The 21,263-nt window shown below is 43.2% G+C and overlaps 3 protein-coding genes across 3 annotated transcripts; 1 reads left to right on the top strand and 2 right to left on the bottom strand.

Moving 5' to 3' along the window:
* The first annotated feature begins 832 nt into the window (after positions 1-832).
* On the top strand, positions 833-4,646 carry mycbp (MYC binding protein). The gene is made up of 5 exons (XM_080540786.1): positions 833-954; positions 1,178-1,250; positions 1,411-1,459; positions 3,389-3,518; positions 4,069-4,646. The coding sequence occupies exons 1-5, from the start codon at positions 940-942 to the stop codon at positions 4,111-4,113; spliced, it is 312 nt and encodes a 103-aa protein (XP_080396912.1). The 5' UTR covers positions 833-939; the 3' UTR covers positions 4,114-4,646.
* Positions 4,647-5,634: 988 nt separating this feature from the next.
* gja9a (gap junction protein alpha 9a) lies at positions 5,635-8,302 on the bottom strand (the record flags this gene model as incomplete). Its single annotated transcript, XM_080540779.1, has 2 exons — positions 5,635-7,159; positions 8,253-8,302. 2 exons carry the CDS (start codon positions 8,300-8,302, stop codon positions 5,635-5,637), a joined length of 1,575 nt encoding a protein of 524 aa, XP_080396905.1.
* Positions 8,303-14,247: 5,945 nt separating this feature from the next.
* On the bottom strand, positions 14,248-21,072 carry rhbdl2 (rhomboid, veinlet-like 2; the record flags this gene model as incomplete). The annotated part of the gene is made up of 7 exons (XM_080540482.1): positions 14,248-14,427; positions 15,247-15,308; positions 15,431-15,491; positions 15,639-15,739; positions 16,913-17,025; positions 18,326-18,474; positions 20,836-21,072. The coding sequence occupies 7 exons, from the start codon at positions 21,070-21,072 to the stop codon at positions 14,248-14,250; spliced, it is 903 nt and encodes a 300-aa protein (XP_080396608.1).
* Positions 21,073-21,263: the final 191 nt, after the last annotated feature.

Genomic DNA, 21,263 nt, shown 5'->3' with positions numbered 1-21,263 from the left:
CGATGTACTGTAAAAGTACAGTTTAGATGCATCTATGCCCTCCCATGTAATTACTGGCACATCCAGAGTGTTCTAATGTGATCTCTGCTGCTTTAAATCTCTCCTGCTCCCTTGTGTTTCCCTTTCAGCTGCTATAGAACCCGCCTCCGAATCTGATTGGAGGTTGTACATACGACACAGATAGTCATTGGCTAACAGAGATGTCACTCTGTTGGAGCTGGGTGGTTCCTCCCGTGTCAGATGTTTCGCTGTCACCTGACTCTGTGGACTAGTGCACAGGCTTGTTGTGTGACCTTTCACCTGGAGTTCGGATTTGTATTTTAATTCATAGTATTTAATTCAACACAGTTATTTGTGATTGTGATGTGAGAGTAAATTGCAATTTAATTCTTTTTTTTTCTTCTTTTTTTTAAAATTAAAAGCAGTCTACGCGTTTGTACTAGTAGTACTCTAGTACGGTTGTCAATTCGCTTCCTTTGCCGTTGAGGTTTTGTTAAATATTTCATATTATTATTATTATTATTATTATTATTATTATTATTATTTAGATAAGGCAAATCAAATGAATTATGTTCCAGTTCCAGAGTATTCATCAACAATAAATCAATCAGCACATGAACAATCATTGTGTGGTTATTCACATTATTAACACCAGATGGCGTAAAAGACCGCCTGTAAGACTTTCACACATTATAAGTGAGTGCGACATCTGCGCATGCGCTTAGCACGAGCGTGCCTGTGTGTTGATTGCTGTCTGCGCATGCTCTGAGCACGAGCGTGCCTGTGTGTTGATCGCTATCTGCGCATGCGCTTAGCACGAGCGTGTCTGTGTGTTGATTGCTGTCAGGGAAGTTGTCTTGGCAAACCGTTGAAGACATCGTCAGTTTAGTTTATCTACCGTGAGATACATTAAGATTTAGATTTAGTCAAGTTACTGCCATGGCTCACTACAGAGTAAGTGTTAAACCTACTACGTATATGTTTAACTGTCGTGTGTTACAATTTATTACGACAGAAAGGTACATACCTACCGGATAATTTACCCTCTCAAACTTTTGTTAGTTAGCTACATAGCTAGTTAGCGGCGGTTACCAGGTGTGCGTGTTTGTGTTGCTAGGTAGTTAACGTCGAAATGCTCATTTTAAGTGACTGACTATCTGACTTTCTTCGCCTTCAGGCTTCAGAGTCCAAGCGGGAGCAGTTTCGCAGATACCTGGAGAAGGCTGGCGTGCTGGACAGTCTGACCAGTGGTGGGTTCAGGTGTTTGTGAAATGTTTCATCCCGAAATCATACAGCCATAGATAGTGATGATGCGCAGTACGGCAGCCAGCTGTGTGTGATTCGTCTTAACTCAATGTGAATGTTATAATGTGTAATGTATAATATGTATAATGTTCTCCTCCTCCACAGTGCTGGTGGCCTTGTATGAAGAGACGGAGAAGCCCAACAATGCACTGGAGTATCCTTAACTCAATATATTTGCTACATTTCCCCACATACATACTGGAGCACACCAGTTTCTCCTGAGAAACTCATGAAATGTATGAAGGCTATGACCTTTAGCACCACTTCGTGACGTTAGAATTATAAGGTTCTCAAAATTGAGTTTTTTACATAATCTGATCCATTAGGTGTTTATTAATGCCTGTGTGGTGTTATTTTTAAAATGTTGACATTTTTGAGTTAGTAATTAATAAAATACAAAGGTTCCATCTCACAAAACATAATGGAATGTAAAAACTTTGACGCTCAATATCTCTGAACTGCCCTAAACGGAGATAGAACCTTATCATTCTAAACGGAGATAGAACCTTATCATTCTAAACGGAGATAGAACCTTATCATTCTAAACGGAGATAGAACCTTATCATTCTAAACGGAGATAGAACCTTATCATTCTAAACGGAGATAGAACCTTATCATTCTAAACGGAGATAGAACCTTATCATTCTAAACGGAGATAGAACCTTATCATTCTAAACGGAGATAGAACCGTATAATTCTAAAGTCACGACTTGCTGACCGTGTATACCCCTGAAGGTTTCTAGATGTTCAAGGACCACATGTGACCCTCGTGGAAGAACGATATTATGTCCAAAATGTGTGTTAAGATCGTTTCTTTAGCATCCGTTCAGATTAAAAAATCATATCTTAGATTAATTTTGTTCGTTGATTAATGAACGCTGTAGTGCCCCCTCCTGGCATCTTTTGACAAATGTCAAAGAATCATGACTTGGGGTTTGTCATTAGCATATTGTAATAGGCAAGTTATGAATGACAACCTCCTTACTTACATTAAGTATTTGTGTAGTCATCTAAGTAAGTGAAGTCATCTAACCGTCGGTCATCGCAAGAAAAAGTAATCTAAGCTCAGGCCAGGGGCCATTGGCAGCCATAAGAAGAAGGAAGAATTAATAGAAGAAGGGAGAATTCTGATACAATCTGAGTATGGTACTCTAATACTTCAATTAAATTATGTTATCAGTAACTAATAACTATTCATGCTTGTGAATTCCTAATATAAACTGGGGTTTTTTTCTAATTAAATGATGTGCAGTGGTTCACAAACGATTCATCCTTTCACAAACAGCTCTTCAACTTTGTTATAACAGGGTTCCCGCGCTGGTCTTAAAAAGCCTTAAAAATCAAGCAATCCGATTTATAAGGCCTAAAAAGGTATCAAGTCTCAGTTATTAGGTCTAGAAAACGAGGTGCTAGGTCTAAAAAATCTGATTAGCTCGTCCTGCAAGGAAATCAGTCCGACCACATCTATTTACGTGGAAATGAATCAAGCTGGAACCCAAAAAATGCCAATTCGCTGCCCCCGGGAGAAATTAGTGGCGAACGAAGCTACGGCAGGATGACAAAAAGCTATCATTTGGTGTCGCGAATAGGTCTAAAATTATATTCAAAGAGGTCTAAAAAGGTCTTAATTTGACTTGTAGGAACGCTGTATAAGGTATAATAACCATAGCGTATGTTGAGCCCACTATACTGTCACTCCCCAAACAACTTAGTTCACCTGACTATGTGGCTGTGGGCTGTGCACTGCATTTACAGCACGAAGAAAATGAGCAATTCACTCAGAAAGGCGTTTTGAATCAAGAACGATTGATTTGCAAACTCCACATCACTGTTGAGAATGAGATCCATAGTTGGAAATAATACCAGTAGCTTAGTAACACTATTTATATATATTAACCAATGAATTAACCTTTTATTATTACGTACATGGGTATACAGATTTCATTGTGTGTCAACTATGAATTGTTACCATGTTATTACCACTTAATTCTGTGCCGTAATCGGTGTTAACCCTGATAGTTTGTGTTATGTTAATAATTCTTATGTTACCACCATGCAAGGTAGATTCTTTAACGAGGCCCAGCTTTCTGAAAGAGCACCTGGGTGTGGCTGGACAGGACGGTGCCGACACGGAGGCCCTGCAGCAGGAGCTGAGTGAGATGAGGCAGAGGTGTGAGGTCCTGGCAGAGGAGAACAAGGAACTCAAAAACAAGGTACATAGGATTCCTTTTTAAATTCAGGTAATGAAATGCTGATATGTGGCGCTTAAACAGGGTATCCGTGGTGTCTTGAAAGGTATTAAAAGTTGATAAATCAAGTATTTTTCTGAATTAGACTCTGTCCAAAGAGTTTGAGTCCTAAAAACTTTTTGTAAAAGTTCGTGAATTTATTAGTTTTATATGATGAACCGGAAATTGTGTTGTGTGATAGTGGTCTAGTCTATTGCAAACTAAAGCTGTTAAGTTAAAGGTGTCACTGATGTAAACGGTTACAGCTCGATGTGGCGGTGAGGTCTGGGAAAATATTGACACGGTCTTTAAAAAGTCTTAGAAAGGTGTTGAAATTAACCTCAAGATTCCTGTATATACCCTGAGTAGGTAACATAGACACGGCTGTTCTAGTGTCAACTGTCACTTAGATCCAACTGTCACTTAGATCCAACTGTCACTTAGATCCAACTGTCACTTTCAAATTAACCTCAAGATTCCTGTATATACCCTGTTAAACTCCATCTGACATGTCCCTTTCTCCCCGTGTTCTTAGCTTCAGCGCTACGAGCCGACACAGGAAGATGGAGCTGCTGAATAAATGGTGCCCTGGCTTGATTGAGGTTATTTTTTGTAAACAATCATTTAGATTTTTATAGTAGGGCAGCACCAACAAACTGAACGCAAGGGATTGTATTTACCTCTGTTATTTTTTTATTTTATTTTATACTATGTTTCTTAAGATTTAACTTATTTTGTATATTTAATATATTCAAATACAAGTGTTTTTCCCTAATTGTGTATTTGTTTTATTTCTTGAGCATTGCAAGTTACCCGCCTCTGATTATTCTTATTACACCTGTTGCCTGTTTGAAGCGGTTCAGTCCCAATAGCCTTTCCTCTATTTGCTGCGTCTGCTCTCCTTGCTTTCTTCTCAAATATCATCGGAGGACGATATCTAAAGGGAGGAACCTTGGGCAATTGGGACGCACCAAGCAAGTTGGCCTTGGTTCTGTTAAGTGGATCGTTTAAGGGTCCATCCCTGGAACTTGTATAGTTATAGCACTTTTAGTTGATTGTGCCCATACTATCCTCATGCATCATTATACTGATAAGAAATGTTGCTTCTGATGTCCAAACTTTGAACACAGACCACACTTACATTTGGAAATAAAAGATGATTTATTACACAAATACCTAATGTACATCCCAATGATTTGTTTCTTGTAATCTCAACACATCTTTTAATTGATCGATCATCGTCTATACCCAGGATCTTTAAAATAAATGAAAGTCGTTACGGAAATGTTGTTTGAAATTGTTTAATTACTGTGTGAGATCAGAGCTTCCAATGCTCTTTCCCAGTGTTGCATCTCCCTCTCAGTAAGGGGGTCAATATTTTTCGACAATGGCAATTCACCCAGGCCTCTTTCACACCGGCAGTTCCGAACGCCGTATGAACGCGGGCTCGTTCGCCAGACAGCGCCAACGTTCGGAGGTTTCGGTACGCGAACGCGAACCGGCGTTCGGAACTGCCGGTGTGTAAGCCCTACCAGACACCCAGACTCTTATGCTTCACAAAGTGGAACGAGGCTTTGAAGCTGAGGTAAATCCTTAACTATAGCTACGAGAGTAGGAAAATGCTCATTTAAACAATATAGCCCTAGTGCGCTGGTTGCTGATGAGAGACGAAGCAAATAAGGCTTCACACTTAAGCAATATCACACGAGAGGGAGTGTGTTATACTGAATATCAGCACGGCCTCGTACCTACGACTGAATCACAGCCCTGCTGATATTCATTATAACAGCACGACCTCGAGTGTGATATTGCTTTTATACAACAGTTCTACAGCGCGATTTATTAGTTAACAGTAATAAGCGACAACAGATTATGATTTGTTTGTTTATTTAATCATAAAAATAAACCAAAAATAGTTCCGCAACTGAACTTCAAATGGACTGTTGCCTAGTAACCTGAACACAAACATGTCGTCTAATTAACGGTCATTTAGCAGAACATCTGTGCGGCGGAGTGATATATTAGTGTATATCAGCACTCATGGAATGCCTCTCGTCCAATCAAATTACTTGGTCGGAACTAACTGTTGTATAATTAACATTTAGATCTGCAAGTCTGTGGCAGCGCGCCTGCTGCTTGCGGTACTGCCCATCGACGGTCGCCGGGCGGAGACGGCTGCTCTGGGGCTGTGCCGCGACTCTGAACTGGAGTCTTCAAGTGATTCCGGTGTGCTTGAACATCTTGGGTCCAATTTGGATGGGTCTGACTGGGTCTGACTTTCTGGGTACCCACCACATACCACCTTGGCACCCCCGTAGGAATCTGTGTCGGAGCTCTTGCCCTCCATCACTGTGGAACAGTTCGATGGAGCGTTGAACCTCGACGTTTTCCTCCCCGCGCCTATCATCAGTGTCGGGCAAGAGGAGGTGTGAGAGGTGTGCCTATGTCGTCTAGGAGAGTCTGGGCTTCTCTTCTCCTCCTCCTCCTCCTCCCGCTCCTCCTCACTGTGTGGGGGAAGATGTGCGGACTCCTCTGCCTCCTCCTGCTTTGGTGGCGTCACTGAGGGGTCACATGGCGGTGGTGAGTGGGAGTTGCGGTTAGGTTCAGTGGGGCTATGTTCATGTGCAGCGTCCTTTTGGTCATCCAGGCCCCGCTTAACAGCCAGTTCACCCTTAACAGGGACAAACGCTGAGGGGTTGACGAGGCAGGGGTAGGTCTGACTGTCCGCGGCCCTCTCCATCAGAAGGTTGTAGGCGCTGGGCACGGAGGGGATGGTGGCCTTCGAGGCGTACATCTGATGATGCACCACAGAGTCTTTCTTAGACTTGCTAGCGTAGTAGTCGTCGAGTTCCTCCCGCAGGTTCGGGTAATAGTCCAAGATGCCCTTTTTGATGTTCTTGTAGCTCAGGTGCATGATCTCCAAGATGTTCAGGAAGAGGGAGACTCCGGCGATGCATTGCATGAACATCATGAAGACACTCTTCTCCGTCGGCCGGGAGACGAAGCAGTCCACCGCGTTGGGGCAAGGCTCGCGCTCGCACTTGAAAAGAGGGTAAAGCTGGAAGCCGTAGAGGAGGTACTGGCCCGTCATGAAGCCCACCTCTACGGCGGACCGCGTGAAGATGTGCGCCACGTACGTGCGCAGCAGAGAGCCCCTCAGGGGAGCCTTGTTGATCTTGCCCTGGTCCAGCTGTCTCATCTCCCGCTCGATCTTCCTCCTCACCTCCGTCAGCTCCGTGTCCACCGTCTCGAGCTCTCGCCTCAGCACGGCTTTCTTCTTCTGCCGCTCCTTGTCCAGAGCCCGGAGGCGGTAGAGAGCGTGACCCATGTAGACCAGCGACGGCGAGGAGACGAAGATGACCTGGAGCACCCAGTAGCGGATGAGCGAGATGGGGAAAGCGAGGTCGTAACAGACGTTCCGGCAGCCCGGCTGCTCCGTGTTGCAGACGAAGTCCGCCTGCTCGTCGTTCCACACGTCCTCCGCCGCCACGCCCAGCACCAGCATGCGGAAGATGAACAGGATGGTGAGCCAGATCTTCCCCACCATGGTGGAGTGGATATGCACCTCCTCCAATATCCCACCCAGGAAGTTCCAGTCACCCATCTTCACGCGGGCATTGTTGTGACTGGCCAAGGGAGCAGGCAGCAAGAAAGGGGGGGGGGGGGGGGAAATAATGCAAAGATTGAGAGGAAGAATTTGTGTTGTGTATTAATGGTTTGATGTAACTAAATGAAGTATATCACTCATTTAAAGGAGCCACACATGAAATCAGTCTCCCCTGTGTCCACTGGTCGTAATTGCAATTACAATGAGCTGTTTAGTCACACTAGCCATTGGTACTAGCTAGCTTCCATCGCAAAATTGGCTATTCAGACCATTGAAATAAGATTCAGACACTCGTACTGTCTTATAGAAGGTCGTACTTGCGAAGACTGTAAGTTGCTCTGGTTAAGAGCCTCTGCTAAATTACTAAAATGTAAATGTGATATGACTGGTTACATTTGAATGAAAGAACGGTACTAATAAACACTTGCTACAGATAGTTTTGATTTGCCCACTTTCTGTACAAACATGATTTGACGAGTGGCTGCTGTACTGGCCAGGAGAATTCCCTGTGCTAATACCACTGTGGTGGGGAGTTATCACTTTTACACTATCGCTCCACAATCCCTGCAGATATTTCAAGGCCATTATATGCTATAGTACAGTGAAAATGTAATGTGTAGCTTCACTATTCAAATGAAAAATCAAGGTCTACATTTTTCTAATGAAAATATGCATGACAACTTTGGAAGTAATATTATCAGTAATATATAACATTCCATATATAACAAATTCCACAAATTGTCTTCTTGAGCAACTAAGAGAATGTGTTATGCTTTAAAACAGCAACTTTAATAACACATTTGAGCAGATCCCCCCATTGCAACTGTAAAGGCTATGACATTTAGAAACACTGATGTATATAATGAATTATTAAAAAGAAACATACCTTTAATCAGATATGAAAGGGTTTGAGTTTACCATGAGTCTTGAATGTTGCAAAACAGGTTAAATGTAGTTCAAAATAAAAACATTCAAACAATAAAAGCATCTTCAGGGCTCTTATGATCCTGGAGCTCCCTTCACTAGTCCTATTTTAATCAAATAAAGCCTTTCCTCTCTGTGTCAACTTTTAAACAATGAGAGAAATCAATATACGAGTAATTTCCATTTACCTTGCAGCTGCAAGGACAGACTGCCTGTGATTTAAATCCCCGCGGGTCATACAGCCGTGATGAGGCGACCAAAATGTTAGAAAATCGTTGGTGCCCTCCACCCCTCTGTCACCTGAACTCCTGTGACCTGCCTGTTGGTAGCCAGCTGAACAGTAGGACACAGCTACTAGAGTCAGTCTGTTCATCCAGAGGATGTCAATAACCAGAGCTGCACCAACACACTGTCCAAAAGAAACACAGCTGATTGGAACAGTCATGTACAGGCAGAATATTATGCCTATAGTAGGCATGTCTAGAAGAATATTAGACCAATGATATTGAAAGTTGTGTTTTCAACGTTAAAATGTCTGCTAAGGACTGGGGTTTCTCGCCCATCTTATATGTTGGAGACAGAAACACGTTACTATAATAATATAATATTATTGCAGTTGATTTGATTGACTGAATAGTATGCACATCTAATTGAAATCAGTTACTGTTGCAGGAGTTTCCCCCAACCCCAGCACAACACTACATATTCACTAGCCACTGTTGTTCGTGGATCAATCTGTTTTTTTTGCTGTTGTTATGCAATCAATGGGTCATGTCCGATTTCATACTCTGATGCTCCCCTCTACATGTAATCAGTTCTGTCTGGCTGTTGACACAATGTTTTATTCCACTTACAAGTAATCAATGACCAGCTTGGCTCGTTGCACTTAACTGTTGGGTGATTTTCTTACATACAGTGGGGGAAATAAGGATTCAACAATGTTTTAATTCAACATATTTACATTGCAGCTATTCACATGAAATTTAGACCAGACATTTGTATTAACTCAATAAAACTACACAGCTAAATAAATTGTAACACTACAATCCATAAAAAACAGTAATGTGCAATGAAAGGGAATGACAGGAAAGAAGTATTGAACACACTAACTGAAATGTATTTAATACTTAAAGGTGGAGAAGCCTTAGTTTTCAATGACAGCTTTGAGACGCTTCCTGTACGAACAAAACCTAATCTCTCACAGTGATCAGGTGGGATTTTGGTCTTTAAATCTGGAAGATTCCGGGGGGCCCACTGGTGAATCTTGATCTTCAGTTCCTTCCACAAACATGTGTTTTCTTTGTGACGACTATACCGGCTGCTTCCAGGTCTTTCTGGAGCTCTGCTCGACCGGTCGCTGGCTCTTGGGCTACTCTTCTGACTAACTTTCTGACCGCCCGTCAGAAATCTTGCGAGGAGCCCCTGTGCGTGGCTGGTTGATGGTCAAGTGATGTTCCTTCCGCTTGTGGATAACGGCCCCAATGGTGCTTATAGGAACATTTAGGAGTTGAGACAATCTTTCGGTAACCAGTGCCATTACTATGCTGCTCAACAATCTTGTTGCAAAGGTCTTGGGAGAGCTCTTTGCCTCTACCCATCATGAGATGTTGCTTGCAGGAAAGCTTAGTGACAAATGATTTATTTACTGACATTCAGAATACGTACATACATACATGAACAGCTACAATAGAAATATGTTGAATTAAAACATTGTTGATGTGTTGAATACTTATTCCCCCACTGTAGCTGCTGGTTGATCTTCTTGAGACAGTACGTTTTCGTTACAGATTGTGTTCACCCCTAACTTATGTGATGTTGCCCTGTCTTAGCAACCACACTTTAAATGCCCTGCATATCTATCTATATTTGATCAATTCTCCTGTGTCCTTACAGAATCTCTGTTGTCATCGTCTGAGGTCCTAACTACAGTATATAGTACTGTGTATTGGGTCATTGCAGTCTAAGTTGTCCTTAGTTTGAGGATGTTTATGTGGTTTAGATACTTGACTTTAAGGTTAAATGCTCACTGTAGTCCAGCAGGCCTATATCATCAGATCAGTGGTTAGTATCATCTAGTATCAGCGAGTGAAAGGCCGTTTCATTAGACTATGGGCTACTGGCATACAGTATCCTCTGCATGGGGTGTGATCTACTGTATATTTGAGTCAGTTATGAAATCATAGTAAGTCATAAGCCCTCCATACCACCAAATAGCATTTCTGTTGAAATGGTTGAGGAATCAATGAGAATTGCATCAGCTACTGTCCTAAGCAGGGCATTTACGACTAGCTTGGATAACCTAGATTATGTTTGACTTTCGTTATATACAAAAATAGAGCATGACAAGGAAATGAGATAATATTGGTTAACAGAGAGAAATCCAGAATGGGCTGATTATTGGGTGCTGGGACTGTTCAACCTTTTCAAATCCAAACACATTAATTAATTGGCCTCCATGCCAGGTTTCCGCTATCCTCTACTCGCCTGTGGCTTGTAAGGGCAACAATATATATATATATATATATATATATATATATATATATATATATATATATATATATATATATATGTTACGGTACATGTGGAAAAACTAGGGTTAGGGTTAGGGTTAGGATTAGACATGCCAGCATGTACCAAGTCACCCTAGCACCTAACCCTAACCCTAGTTTTCCCACATGTACCGTAACATATAGATACTGAAGGATGCTACAACAGTCTGGCACCTAGACAAGATGGACGCCCTCTCTGTTCCCAGACTCCTCGTTCTATCCTTGCATGGGATGAAAGGTCAAATCTTACCCTAACCCTAACCCTATCCTTGCATGGCCTTTTAGAACGAAAGGTCAAAGTAGCAGAGAAGGGGATCGATTTAGTTTTGAAAAGGTCTAAAAAAGGGTTTTTCCAGGGAGTCGCATTAGGTGAGCCTCGTTGAGGATCAAACATAGTACAAATGACTGCGTGTCATTGCCCTTTGTGTTCAGATTGTGCTAGTTGTATATTAGTTGAAGACATTCATGTAAATTCAACTTTTAATATTTCAATATAATATTTTTTACAGGTCAACTAGAAACCACTCTCGTTTGTTATAAAGACAGCCATTAACTTTCTGAAGCGTCCTTACCCATTGTGTCTCATGTGTCAAGTGTGCATTCGAAACATAAACAAACAAGCATACTGATATATAGTTAAATAAAGGGACTGTATTGATTTTCTGAGTCCCGGAACTATGGAATGTTCCACATAAACTGGCTAGAGTGGTATATGTCATCAGGGTTACGATCAATGGGCCTTTTTTAAAACCCTGCCAGCTAATGAAAGCAAGGGAAGTGAACCGGTAAGGCTGGCACTATGTCAAGGCCCAACCCATCCTGCACCCCTCCACTACCCCCGACAACAAGGCCACAATAATGAACTAAATTAACCATAGCAAGGAAGTGTTATAATTAGCTTGATACCTAGATAACGCTAAGATCAATGAAGACAATGACACATCGCTTTGTCATCAAATAGATTAAATTAAACACTACTCACAGCAAGTTATTTGTTTATGTTTAGTGCAAAAAACAAATGGTACATTTGTTTGGTAATATTATTATATAATTACATGTAATAATATAGTAATATGCAATAACATGATTACATTTAAAGTAGGCCTAAACACCACAATATATAATTTCGCACCATTTAACACATAGCACAACAAATACAAACAAACAAACAACAACAATACAACAGAGAAGGGTTAAAGGTCAGGTTAGCCTTCAGAGGTTTGACCTTTGCCCTCCTTAAGTATTTACACAGTGACGTTGTTTTTCTTCTTCTGGCTCTATACTCCAAAAATGTCAAACAATTACTATGTCAGCTTTTCTTTTTAAAATATATGTTATACATGTTGATTTCACCATACAGAAATTACAACACTTTGTAAACATAGTCCCCCCATTTCAGGGCACGAATAGAAATTGGACAGATTCATATAATGTCCAAATTAAGCACTTATAGTACACCAGACGTCTGCAAGCTTTTTAGAAAACTAACCCTGCCCTCCTTTTTGAGGATAACAAGCGGGTTGCACCTTGCAATGTAATTGGGCTGCTGACGTATTCTGTGGACGGTCGTTTCTTGACACATCCACACCTCCTCGGGGGAGTTCTCCTGACCTGTTGTTTTGGGGGTTTTCATAATTATTGGTGAGCATTCATCAGTCATCCACTGTAGAAGTCTGTTTTGTTTGGCCTACAAGCCAGTTTGAGATTACTGTGCTCACCAGTGCTTTTTTTTTCTTTTTAATGATGTTCCAAACTGTTGATTTTGACAAACCTAAAGGCTTTTGGGAATGTTTAGCACCAATAGCAGACTCCAAAGGCAAACACAAACCATCCAATCAATACTAGACTGACGGCTCTCAGAGTCTCTTATGCACAAATGATTGATGAAATTATGAGTTGTTTCTGGTTAAGTCAATCGCCCCATTACTTGGTGCTCTAACCCGATATATAAAAAAGTGTTGCCATTTCTAAACGGTGAAACTAATATGTAAATAAATACCATCAAATAAAGTCTGAGAATGTATACTTTAACCTTCTAGTAATTGTTTTCAAATCCAAAACCTTTGGGGTCTAGAGACAAAAGAAGGAGGAAATGCTTTACTGTCCCATTAGGACACTGTATTTTCTCATTCACTGTCATACGGCGCCCCCCTCCCCTCTCTGGAGGAGCTGTACAAAACACGCTGTCTCAGGAGGGCCTCCAAGATCTCCAAGGACCCGACCCACCCTGGGCACGAACACTTTGTCAAGCTGCCCTCGAACAGGAGGTACAGGACCCCGGCCGCTAAGACAAACAGACTGAAGGACAGCTTCTACCACAGGGCAGTCAAGGCCCTGAACACAGAAAAGGCCTAAGTTCTGGGCCCAGGACAGTCCGGACGGATTGTATGGCAGCTAGTGCTGAGGCACAAACATGTACATTTTCAAGCCTGCAAACTGTGACACTTTAAAATAATGTGAAAAAATACTTTCTTGTGAAATATGACAACCCTAGTTGACTATCTGTGCAGTATAGTACAGTGGATTGTGTACATAGCCTCTATTGATGTAAACCAGCTCCTTACCTTCTTGTGATTTTATGCATCTATGCTTTTTCTAAAATGTGTTTCTTTTTCCTTTCCTAAACACCAGGGGAGCCTCCCCTCCTAAATTTCGTTGTTTGGTACCTGTACTGTAGCAATGACAAATAAAGTCTATCTATCTATCTATCATACTGAGTAGTTATGTATATCACACACTGGCACTGTTGAAATGATATAGAAAATAAAATGCCCCGCATACTGAGGAATGTGCTGCCCTCTGCTGTTCCACAGAAAACAATTGTCCAACCTGACCAACATAAACAAAGGTACACACATACAGTAGGATCACAGGACTAACTAGATATTAAAGTATGTTTCTACTGCCAACAGCAGTGAACAAAGTATCAAGAGAGACACATTGTTAAAGCAATTTCAAAAGCTTTAGGTTCAAGCATTTTACAGGTAAAGAAAGAGGCAATAATTGCGTAAACAGTTTTTCAATTTTTAAATCCTGTCAACAGGGAAGTGAAACAATAACCTGGCATTCAGCCACATGGATTCTCATAACAATGTTGACAAAAAGGTACACAAGTTCCTGATGACTCTTAACCAACACAAACATACCCACGCACACACATCAACAAATTCCCCCCCATCACCCATTGTATATACACATATTGGAAATAATTGTTGGAAATGTATGTGTCGTATACAATCTCCCCCACCCCTCTTTAATCAGTTAAAACATCATTTAGTTTACAAAAAGTCAACACTCGTAGGAGAACTAACCCTAACCCTGAGGTATTAAAACATACTACTGTATTTGGAATAAAACTACTACAAAAAAACCTGGATTTAGAATAAAAAAGATCTCAAATAATATCATACTTTCAAAGGTTTGCTTTTAACCAAAAAGCTAACGTTTCTGCTGTGTGTAGTAATACATTTGAACAGCAGGGGGCGCTCTAGCAGAGATCTGCACGTCTCTGCAAGAAGAGGAGTAGGGGAGGTGAGAAAGCACCCACCCGCTAACCTGAAATATAAACCTCACAGTTCACAAAGTCCCTGAAATGCAACATTATCTTAATGTTCCGAGTGTGACGTAAAAGGCCTCATGGTGCTGGGGACAGGAAGATGTTGAAGAGCACAGCGAACAGCAGGAAGACGGCGTACCCGGCTATGCAGAGCCAGAAACGTGGGTCTTTGAGGAGCTTCTTGTTGTAGCTACTGAAGAAGACGTAACCGATGGTCATCCCCGCCACCCCTCCTCCGATGTGGGCCACGAAGGAGACCTGAGGGACGCCAGAGAGAGAGGGGTCATGCTGTGTGAGGGGTCATGCTGTGTGTCATTTCTTTTAACCTTCTTGTAAAGCAAGCCGTCCTAAAGTCCTGCAACACCTTCATCTGCCCTGTGGCTACATAGACATACACAGCCAGTCAAACTAGCACAACCAGTTCAAACAGAAACTGGAACTGCATTTATGACAAAAACAAAAACAGCAAATAGGGGAGAAAAACTAGATAAGTGAAGGGAAGAGAAGAGAGAGACAGGAAGCAGGAAAGACAAACATCCCTCAAGCTGCACAGATATCACTCTGCTCCCGGCTTAACCCACTTCGAAAACAAAGTAGAAGAGTCACGGGTTAAAAGTCATCTAGTCTAGTGACAGGAATGGCCTCGGTGCTATAGTTAATGGGAACAAAGAGGGAGGTTGTGTGAATCAGTGTGTGTGTGTGTGTGTGTGTGTGTGTGTGTGTGTGTGTGTGTGTTGAGGGCAATCTGGGGCATGCATTAGTCAGTCTTGGCATGACGTTTGTGTCGGTCTGACCGTATAATGCAGCTGGGTGGTGCTGCTACTGCGCTCTTTCTGTTTTCTATTTACACAAGCTGATCAAAGCGACGGCCGTTCGTTGAAGAGCGAGGCTGAGGGCACGGCTGAGGCTTTACATAAGAGCCTCTCCAGCAGAGAGCTAGTGAGAGTTCAGCTACATCAAGGGCATGTTTATATATAAAAACCTTTATATATAAACATGTTTATATATAAAAACCTCCTTGTCATGGATTTGAAGAGCAGAAAAGGGCAAGCCAGACCATAAACAGATGCTTCATACCTTTAAGCCAGCCTCCTCACTGAGAAATCTTCTGTAAATGGCGAACCCAATATCTGACCCCACTAGTGAGAAAGAAGACATTGAATGTTTTAAATGACTGAAATGTGATACAACAACAGGATGACTATGACTTGAACCAGAAGACACCGGAACAAAACAATAGGGTGGATCTGGGTAGACTTACCTATACATACGATCACCAGGATACGAAAGATTCCTAAGAGAGGAATCATCTCTCTGAAGTTCTGTAGTAAGGGAAGCACAAAGGAAGAGGGAGATAGAGGAAGAAGTGAGAAAGAGGTAGAACTTGGCAGTAGAATAACAGTTTAGTTAACGGCTTTAGAGAACCATTGACATCAGCCTGGATCAGCCGACTGTAAACAGAGACTCACCACGACAGCGTTCATGAAGAAGCCTCCTATCAGGGCGTACACGCCCCCGGAGGCCCCGACCAGGGCGCTGAGGGGGTCAAAGATGGAGCTGGCCAGAGAGCCTGGGGAAACAATCACAACAATGTCAACGTTAGCATTGGAGACAAGTCAGACTGACTCCCCGAGAAGAGAAGGCATTTGAATTGTAACTTTCTTAGACATGCAATACTTTTTTTTATGCACATTTATTGTCCTCTGGGAAAATATAACAGAAACCATAATTGTTTTAAATTGTTTTATTTAACCTTTATTTATACAGGTAAAAACACATTGAGCCCCAAGGGCTCATTTTCAAGTGTGACCTGTTCACAGGCATACAGCAACAACATCCACCACAAACAAATACAATACAACACCTGGCCTACATAGTCTAAAACTAAACTAAAACTACATAGTCTAAAACTAAACTAAAACGACATAGTCTAAAACTAAACTAAAACTACATAGTCTAAAACTAAACTAAAACTACATAGTCTAAAACTAAACTAAAACTACACAGTCTAAAACTAAACTAAAACTACATAGTCTAAAACTAAAACTAGTCTAAAACAGTCTAAGATAATCTAAAACTAAACTAAAACTACAAAACCTAAAACTAGACAGCTAAAGAGCTAGGGACAGGGAGGGGTCAGCAATGGGCAAAAGGGAGGGTCAACTCAATTGCAAGAACAAATCATGGATTTGCACTGTATGTCTCTCAGCAAGAGCTTGAAACTGGAGAGAGGGATCAGCTGAGACAGTTTCAGACTCTGCTGTAAAGATTTCCAAGAGGAAGGGGCTGCAAAAGAGAACGCCCTCTTGCCTTTCATGGTCCTTCCATAATGCTCACCTGCCAGGACTCCCGCCAGGTAGACCATGCCCACCTCAAAGCCTTTCATAATGCTCACCTGCCAGGACTCCTGCCAGGTAGACCATGCCCACCTCAAAGCCTTTCATAATGCTCACCTGCCAGGACTCCGGCCAGGTAGACCATGCCCACCTCAAAGCCTTTCATAATGCTCACCTGCCAGGACTCCCGCCAGGTAGACCATGCCCACCTCAAAGCCTTTCATAATGCTCACCTGCCAGGACCCCTGCCAGGTAGACCATGCCCACCTCAAAGCCTTTCATAATGCTCACCTGCCAGGACCCCTGCCAGGTAGACCATGCCCACCTCAAAGCCTTTCATAATGCTCACCTGCCAGGACTCCCGCCAGGTAGACCATGCCCACCTCAAAGCCTTTCATAATGCTCACCTGCCAGGACCCCTGCCAGGTAGACCATGCCCACCTCAAAGCCTTTGTGCACCAGCTCCAGAGGTACGCCTAGCAGTAGCTGCATGACCAGGTTACCCACAATGTGCTGCACCCTGGAGGAACGCAGAGAAGAAGAAGAAGAAGAAGAAGAAGAATAGACTTTATTGTCCTTGTACAGTTGCCTATACAATGAAATTGTAGTGGTTCTTCTGAAGGTGCAAAAACAGAAAAACGACAAATATTACACACTAGACAAATTAAAAAGCGAAAATGCTATAAAACAAGCTAAGAGACAAGGAGGTCCGGGGAGGGAGAACATTGAGGTGTGGGAGTACAGCAGAGAGTGGTACGGTACGGTGTTCTGGCCGTGGTGTGTCAGAAGTAAGCCATGGAAAGATAAACACTCCTAGGAACACAGAAGAACTGTCTCGCCATATTGGGTGGTAAGAAACAAGCCGTGTGATTCAGAGGTCGCAGTAACACTGGTGGACGAACATGTCCACCTAACAGCCGTCTGTGTTTATAAATGGATAAAGCAAACCTTTACTTTTTAGCTCACACTAGGTATGGCCCACCACATATAGCTCCTTTAAAACCCAGCTGAGACGATGGTTGGAGCAAAACCAAACCTGCACACACCTCTAACCTCTAACCCTGCTAGACTAGGGATCAGTTAGATTAGGCTAAAACAGGTTAGGGCTTGTTGTGTCGTCATATGACCTACGGTACTGTGATGTTAGGCTAGATGCCATCTGATTTTATTTTAGCTAGTGTATTTTTGTGTTTTAATCATGACTGTATCTATATGATGTGTTTATTTTACCCCCATAACCTGATTTCTTCCATGTAGCCCTGTTACTTCTGGCAGGGGGACCACAACGGAAATTAGCCTATGGCTATAATGGGGTACATTTACACTGATGATATGTGCGCATTCCATTTAAGTGTTCATTAACGTACTGTGTCCCTCTTGAACAAATAAAAATCAAATCAAATCAAATGGCCAGCTGTGGGGCGACAGGTGAGACTCAGGACCCTTACCCAGCGTGTACAAACATGTAGGAGATGAAACGCCTTACCCAGCATGTACAAACATGTAGGAGATGAAACGCCAGGCCTTACCCAGCGTGTACAAACATGTAGGAGATGAAACGCCAGGCCTTACCCAGCATGTACAAACATGTAGGAGATGAAACGCCAGGCCTTACCCAGCATGTACAAACATGTAGGAGATGAAACGCCAGCCTTACCCAGCGTGTACAAACATGTAGGAGATGAAACGCCAGGCCTTACCCAGCATGTACAAACATGTAGGAGATGAAACGCCAGCCTTACCCAGCATGTACAAACATGTAGGAGATGAAGCGCCCTTACCCAGCGTGTACAAACATGTAGGAGATGAAGCGCCCTTACCCAGCGTGTACAAACATGTAGGAGATGAAGCGCCAGGCCTCTTGCCGTTCGGAGGGCTTGTAGGTGAGCGGGCTGTTCCAGATGCCCTCGTCCAGGGTCACCCACTGCTTCTGAGGCTTCCACACCGCGTAGTAGATGAACACCGCCAACTATACAGACAACAAAGGGTTAAATGGTAAATGGACTGTCCTTATATAGCGCCTTATTCCAAAGTGCTTTACAATGGCCTCTCATTCACCCCTTCACACACACACACACACACACACACACCCCAATGGCGGGAAGCTAACATGCATGGCGCCGGCCTGCTCTTTGGAAGCAATTTGGGGTTCAGTGTCTTTCCCAACATCATCATCCGCAAGCTCACTGGCACAACCTGGGGTGCTAACCCACAGACCCTGAAGTCAACCGCACTAGCTCTCTGCTACTCAGTTGCCGAGTATGCCTGCCCAGTATGGGAGCGAGCTGCCCATGCCAAGAAGCTGGATCCCGCCCTCAATGCTAGCTGCCGCCTTATCACAGGCTGTCTGAAACCAACACCAACAGACCGTCTGTACATCCTGGCAGGCATAGCCCAACCAGAGATACGACGAAATGCAGCAAGCAAAAAAGAGCGCCAACAACAGTCTACTGACCAAAGACATCCTCTCTTTGGCCATGTGCCAGCCAAAAGCCGCCTTAAATCCCCTCGGAACACCGAGCACAAGCAGTGAAAGAGTCACTCGGTGGGAAGAAAGGCTGGACAAACTCCCACCAGCAACAACAATGGAGCTAAAGGCGAGCGAGGCACTGCCCCCTGGAGCAGACACCAACTACGCAGTGTGGAAATGCCTAAACAGGATAAGATCTGGTGTTGGACTTACAAAAGCCACTCTCGCCAAATGGGGATACCTAAATGACGGGGACGTTGTGTGTGACTGTGGCACTGAACCACAGACCATGCAGCACCTCCTGATATGCCCCCTGCTGGAACAGCCCTGCACATCAACGGACTTGGCAGAGTTTAATGAGAAGGGACCGCAATGTGTTCAGCTGTGGTTGAACCACATCTAGCCAAGCCTTGTAACTGACTCTCTTGTGGACACGAAAAGAAGAAGAAGTGTCTTTCCCAAGGATACCTCGACACACGGCCAGCCGGGGATCGAACCGCAGACCTTGTTTGATCATTAGACGCCGGCTCTACCTCCTGAGCCACAGCCGCCCCGTTGTTCAGAGACAGTGTCATTTATCAGTGTTGACTGATAAAAAGGACAATGGCAACAATGTTAGCAAGAAGAACCAAGAGAGTCTTCAACAAATTCCTTCAACTGTGTAAGGAGATGCAGCATTTACAATATCCCACAGTGCTTTAACTCACTTTATTAGCCATATGAGCCATCAGCGATATAAAGTATACATCTCAATGGTTCATGAGATAAACACGTTCAATACACATCTACGGGCAGTGTGCCGTGTGTGTATGATTAAAACTGCATCCTTGGTGATTCTAGCCTTAAAACTTCATCTCAATATTAACTGTGCTGCTTAACCTGTTCTCAAATTCAACTTTTGTTTTCATTGAAGCCATGCCTGGTTCTGGGGATTGCTCTGAAAAGCCCTGGATGAATTCAGACATTCAGGTGGATGAACGGGCAGAGGCTTCCCACAGTGCAGGGAGACGGGCAGAGGCTTCCCACAGTGCAGGGAGACGGGCAGAGGCTTCCCACAGTGCAGGGAGACGGGCAGAGGCTTCCCACAGTGCAGGGAGACGGGCAGAGGCTTCCCACCGTCGAGGGAGAAAGGCCAGTCAACGTACAAGAGCTCTTCAGTTCTGAACCTAGACACATGGACACTCAGACCCTCTCTGAAAACTTCATGAGAAAATGTCAATAGGTTGTGTAATAAAACCATATGACAGTCAAACAGTAGTGGAACTGGCCTCTCTCTCTCTCTCCCTCTCTGCCTCTCTCTGCCTCTCTCTACCTCTACCTCTCTGTCTCTCTCTCTCTCTCTCTCTCTCTCTCTCTCTCTCTCATGTGCAGAGAGAAATCCGTCACTGGTCCAAACTATTCATAACATGATCTACCTGTGACTGTGACACCCTGTACTTATGCGAGTCTATGATTTGTTCTTGCAATTGAGTTGACCCTCCCTTTTGCCCATTGCTGACCCCTCCCTGTCCCTAGCTCTTTAGCTGTCTAGTTTTAGGTTTTGTAGTTTTAGATTATCTTAGACTGTTTTAGACTAGTTTTAGTTTTAGACTATGTAGTTTTAGTTTAGTTTAAGACTATGTAGTTTTAGTTTAGTTTTAGACTATGTAGTTTTAGTTTAGTTTTAGACTCTGTAGGCCAGGTTTTGTATTGTATTTGTTTGTGGTGGATGTTGTTGTTGTATGCCTGTGAACAGGTCACACTTGAAAATGAGCCCTTGGGGCTCAATGTGTTTTTACCTGTATAAATAAAGGTTAAATTTAAAAAAAAGTATGTTGTCAATGCTACGGTTATCAGTTATCTGTATGATGAAGGCCACACCTCTCCGATGCTGATGAGGATGATGAAGATGGGAGGGGGGCAGCAGTTGGTCCGCTCCAGGTACTTGCTACGGAGATCTTCTGGAAGCATCCACTTGGAGACGGAACGCTGGAACCTATCGCAACATCCCACCTTCCCCCCGTCCACGTCGTCTTTCTCACCGCCCATCTGCCTCCCGTCTCTGTCCACGGGGAAGGGGTCCTGCTCCTCTAAGTCTAGGTCTCCTCCGTCCTGCATCGCTCCTCAGGTGCTGTAGAAGTGGATCACATTTATTTATACAGGTAAAAACACATTGAGCCCCAAGGGCTCATTTTCAAGTGTGACCTGTTCACAGGCATACAGCAACAACATCCACCACAAACAAATACAACACAAAACCTGGCCTACATAGTCTAAAACTAAACTAAAACTACAGTCTAAAACTAAAA

Source organism: Nansenia antarctica, assembly GCF_963989245.1.
Source record: "Nansenia antarctica genome assembly, chromosome: 10".
NCBI lineage: Eukaryota > Metazoa > Chordata > Actinopteri > Argentiniformes > Microstomatidae > Nansenia > Nansenia antarctica.
This window is presented reverse-complemented; position numbering and strand designations above follow the sequence as displayed.

What these genes read in the sequence shown, in the direction of transcription:
- mycbp (XM_080540786.1), top strand. An exon ending in AAGCCCAACAATGCACTGGA is followed by an intron (nt 1,460 to 3,388) that starts GTATCCTTAACT and finishes AACGAGGCCCAG; the next exon opens with CTTTCTGAAAGAGCACCTGG. An exon ending in ACAAGGAACTCAAAAACAAG is followed by an intron (nt 3,519 to 4,068) that starts GTACATAGGATT and finishes CCGTGTTCTTAG; the next exon opens with CTTCAGCGCTACGAGCCGAC.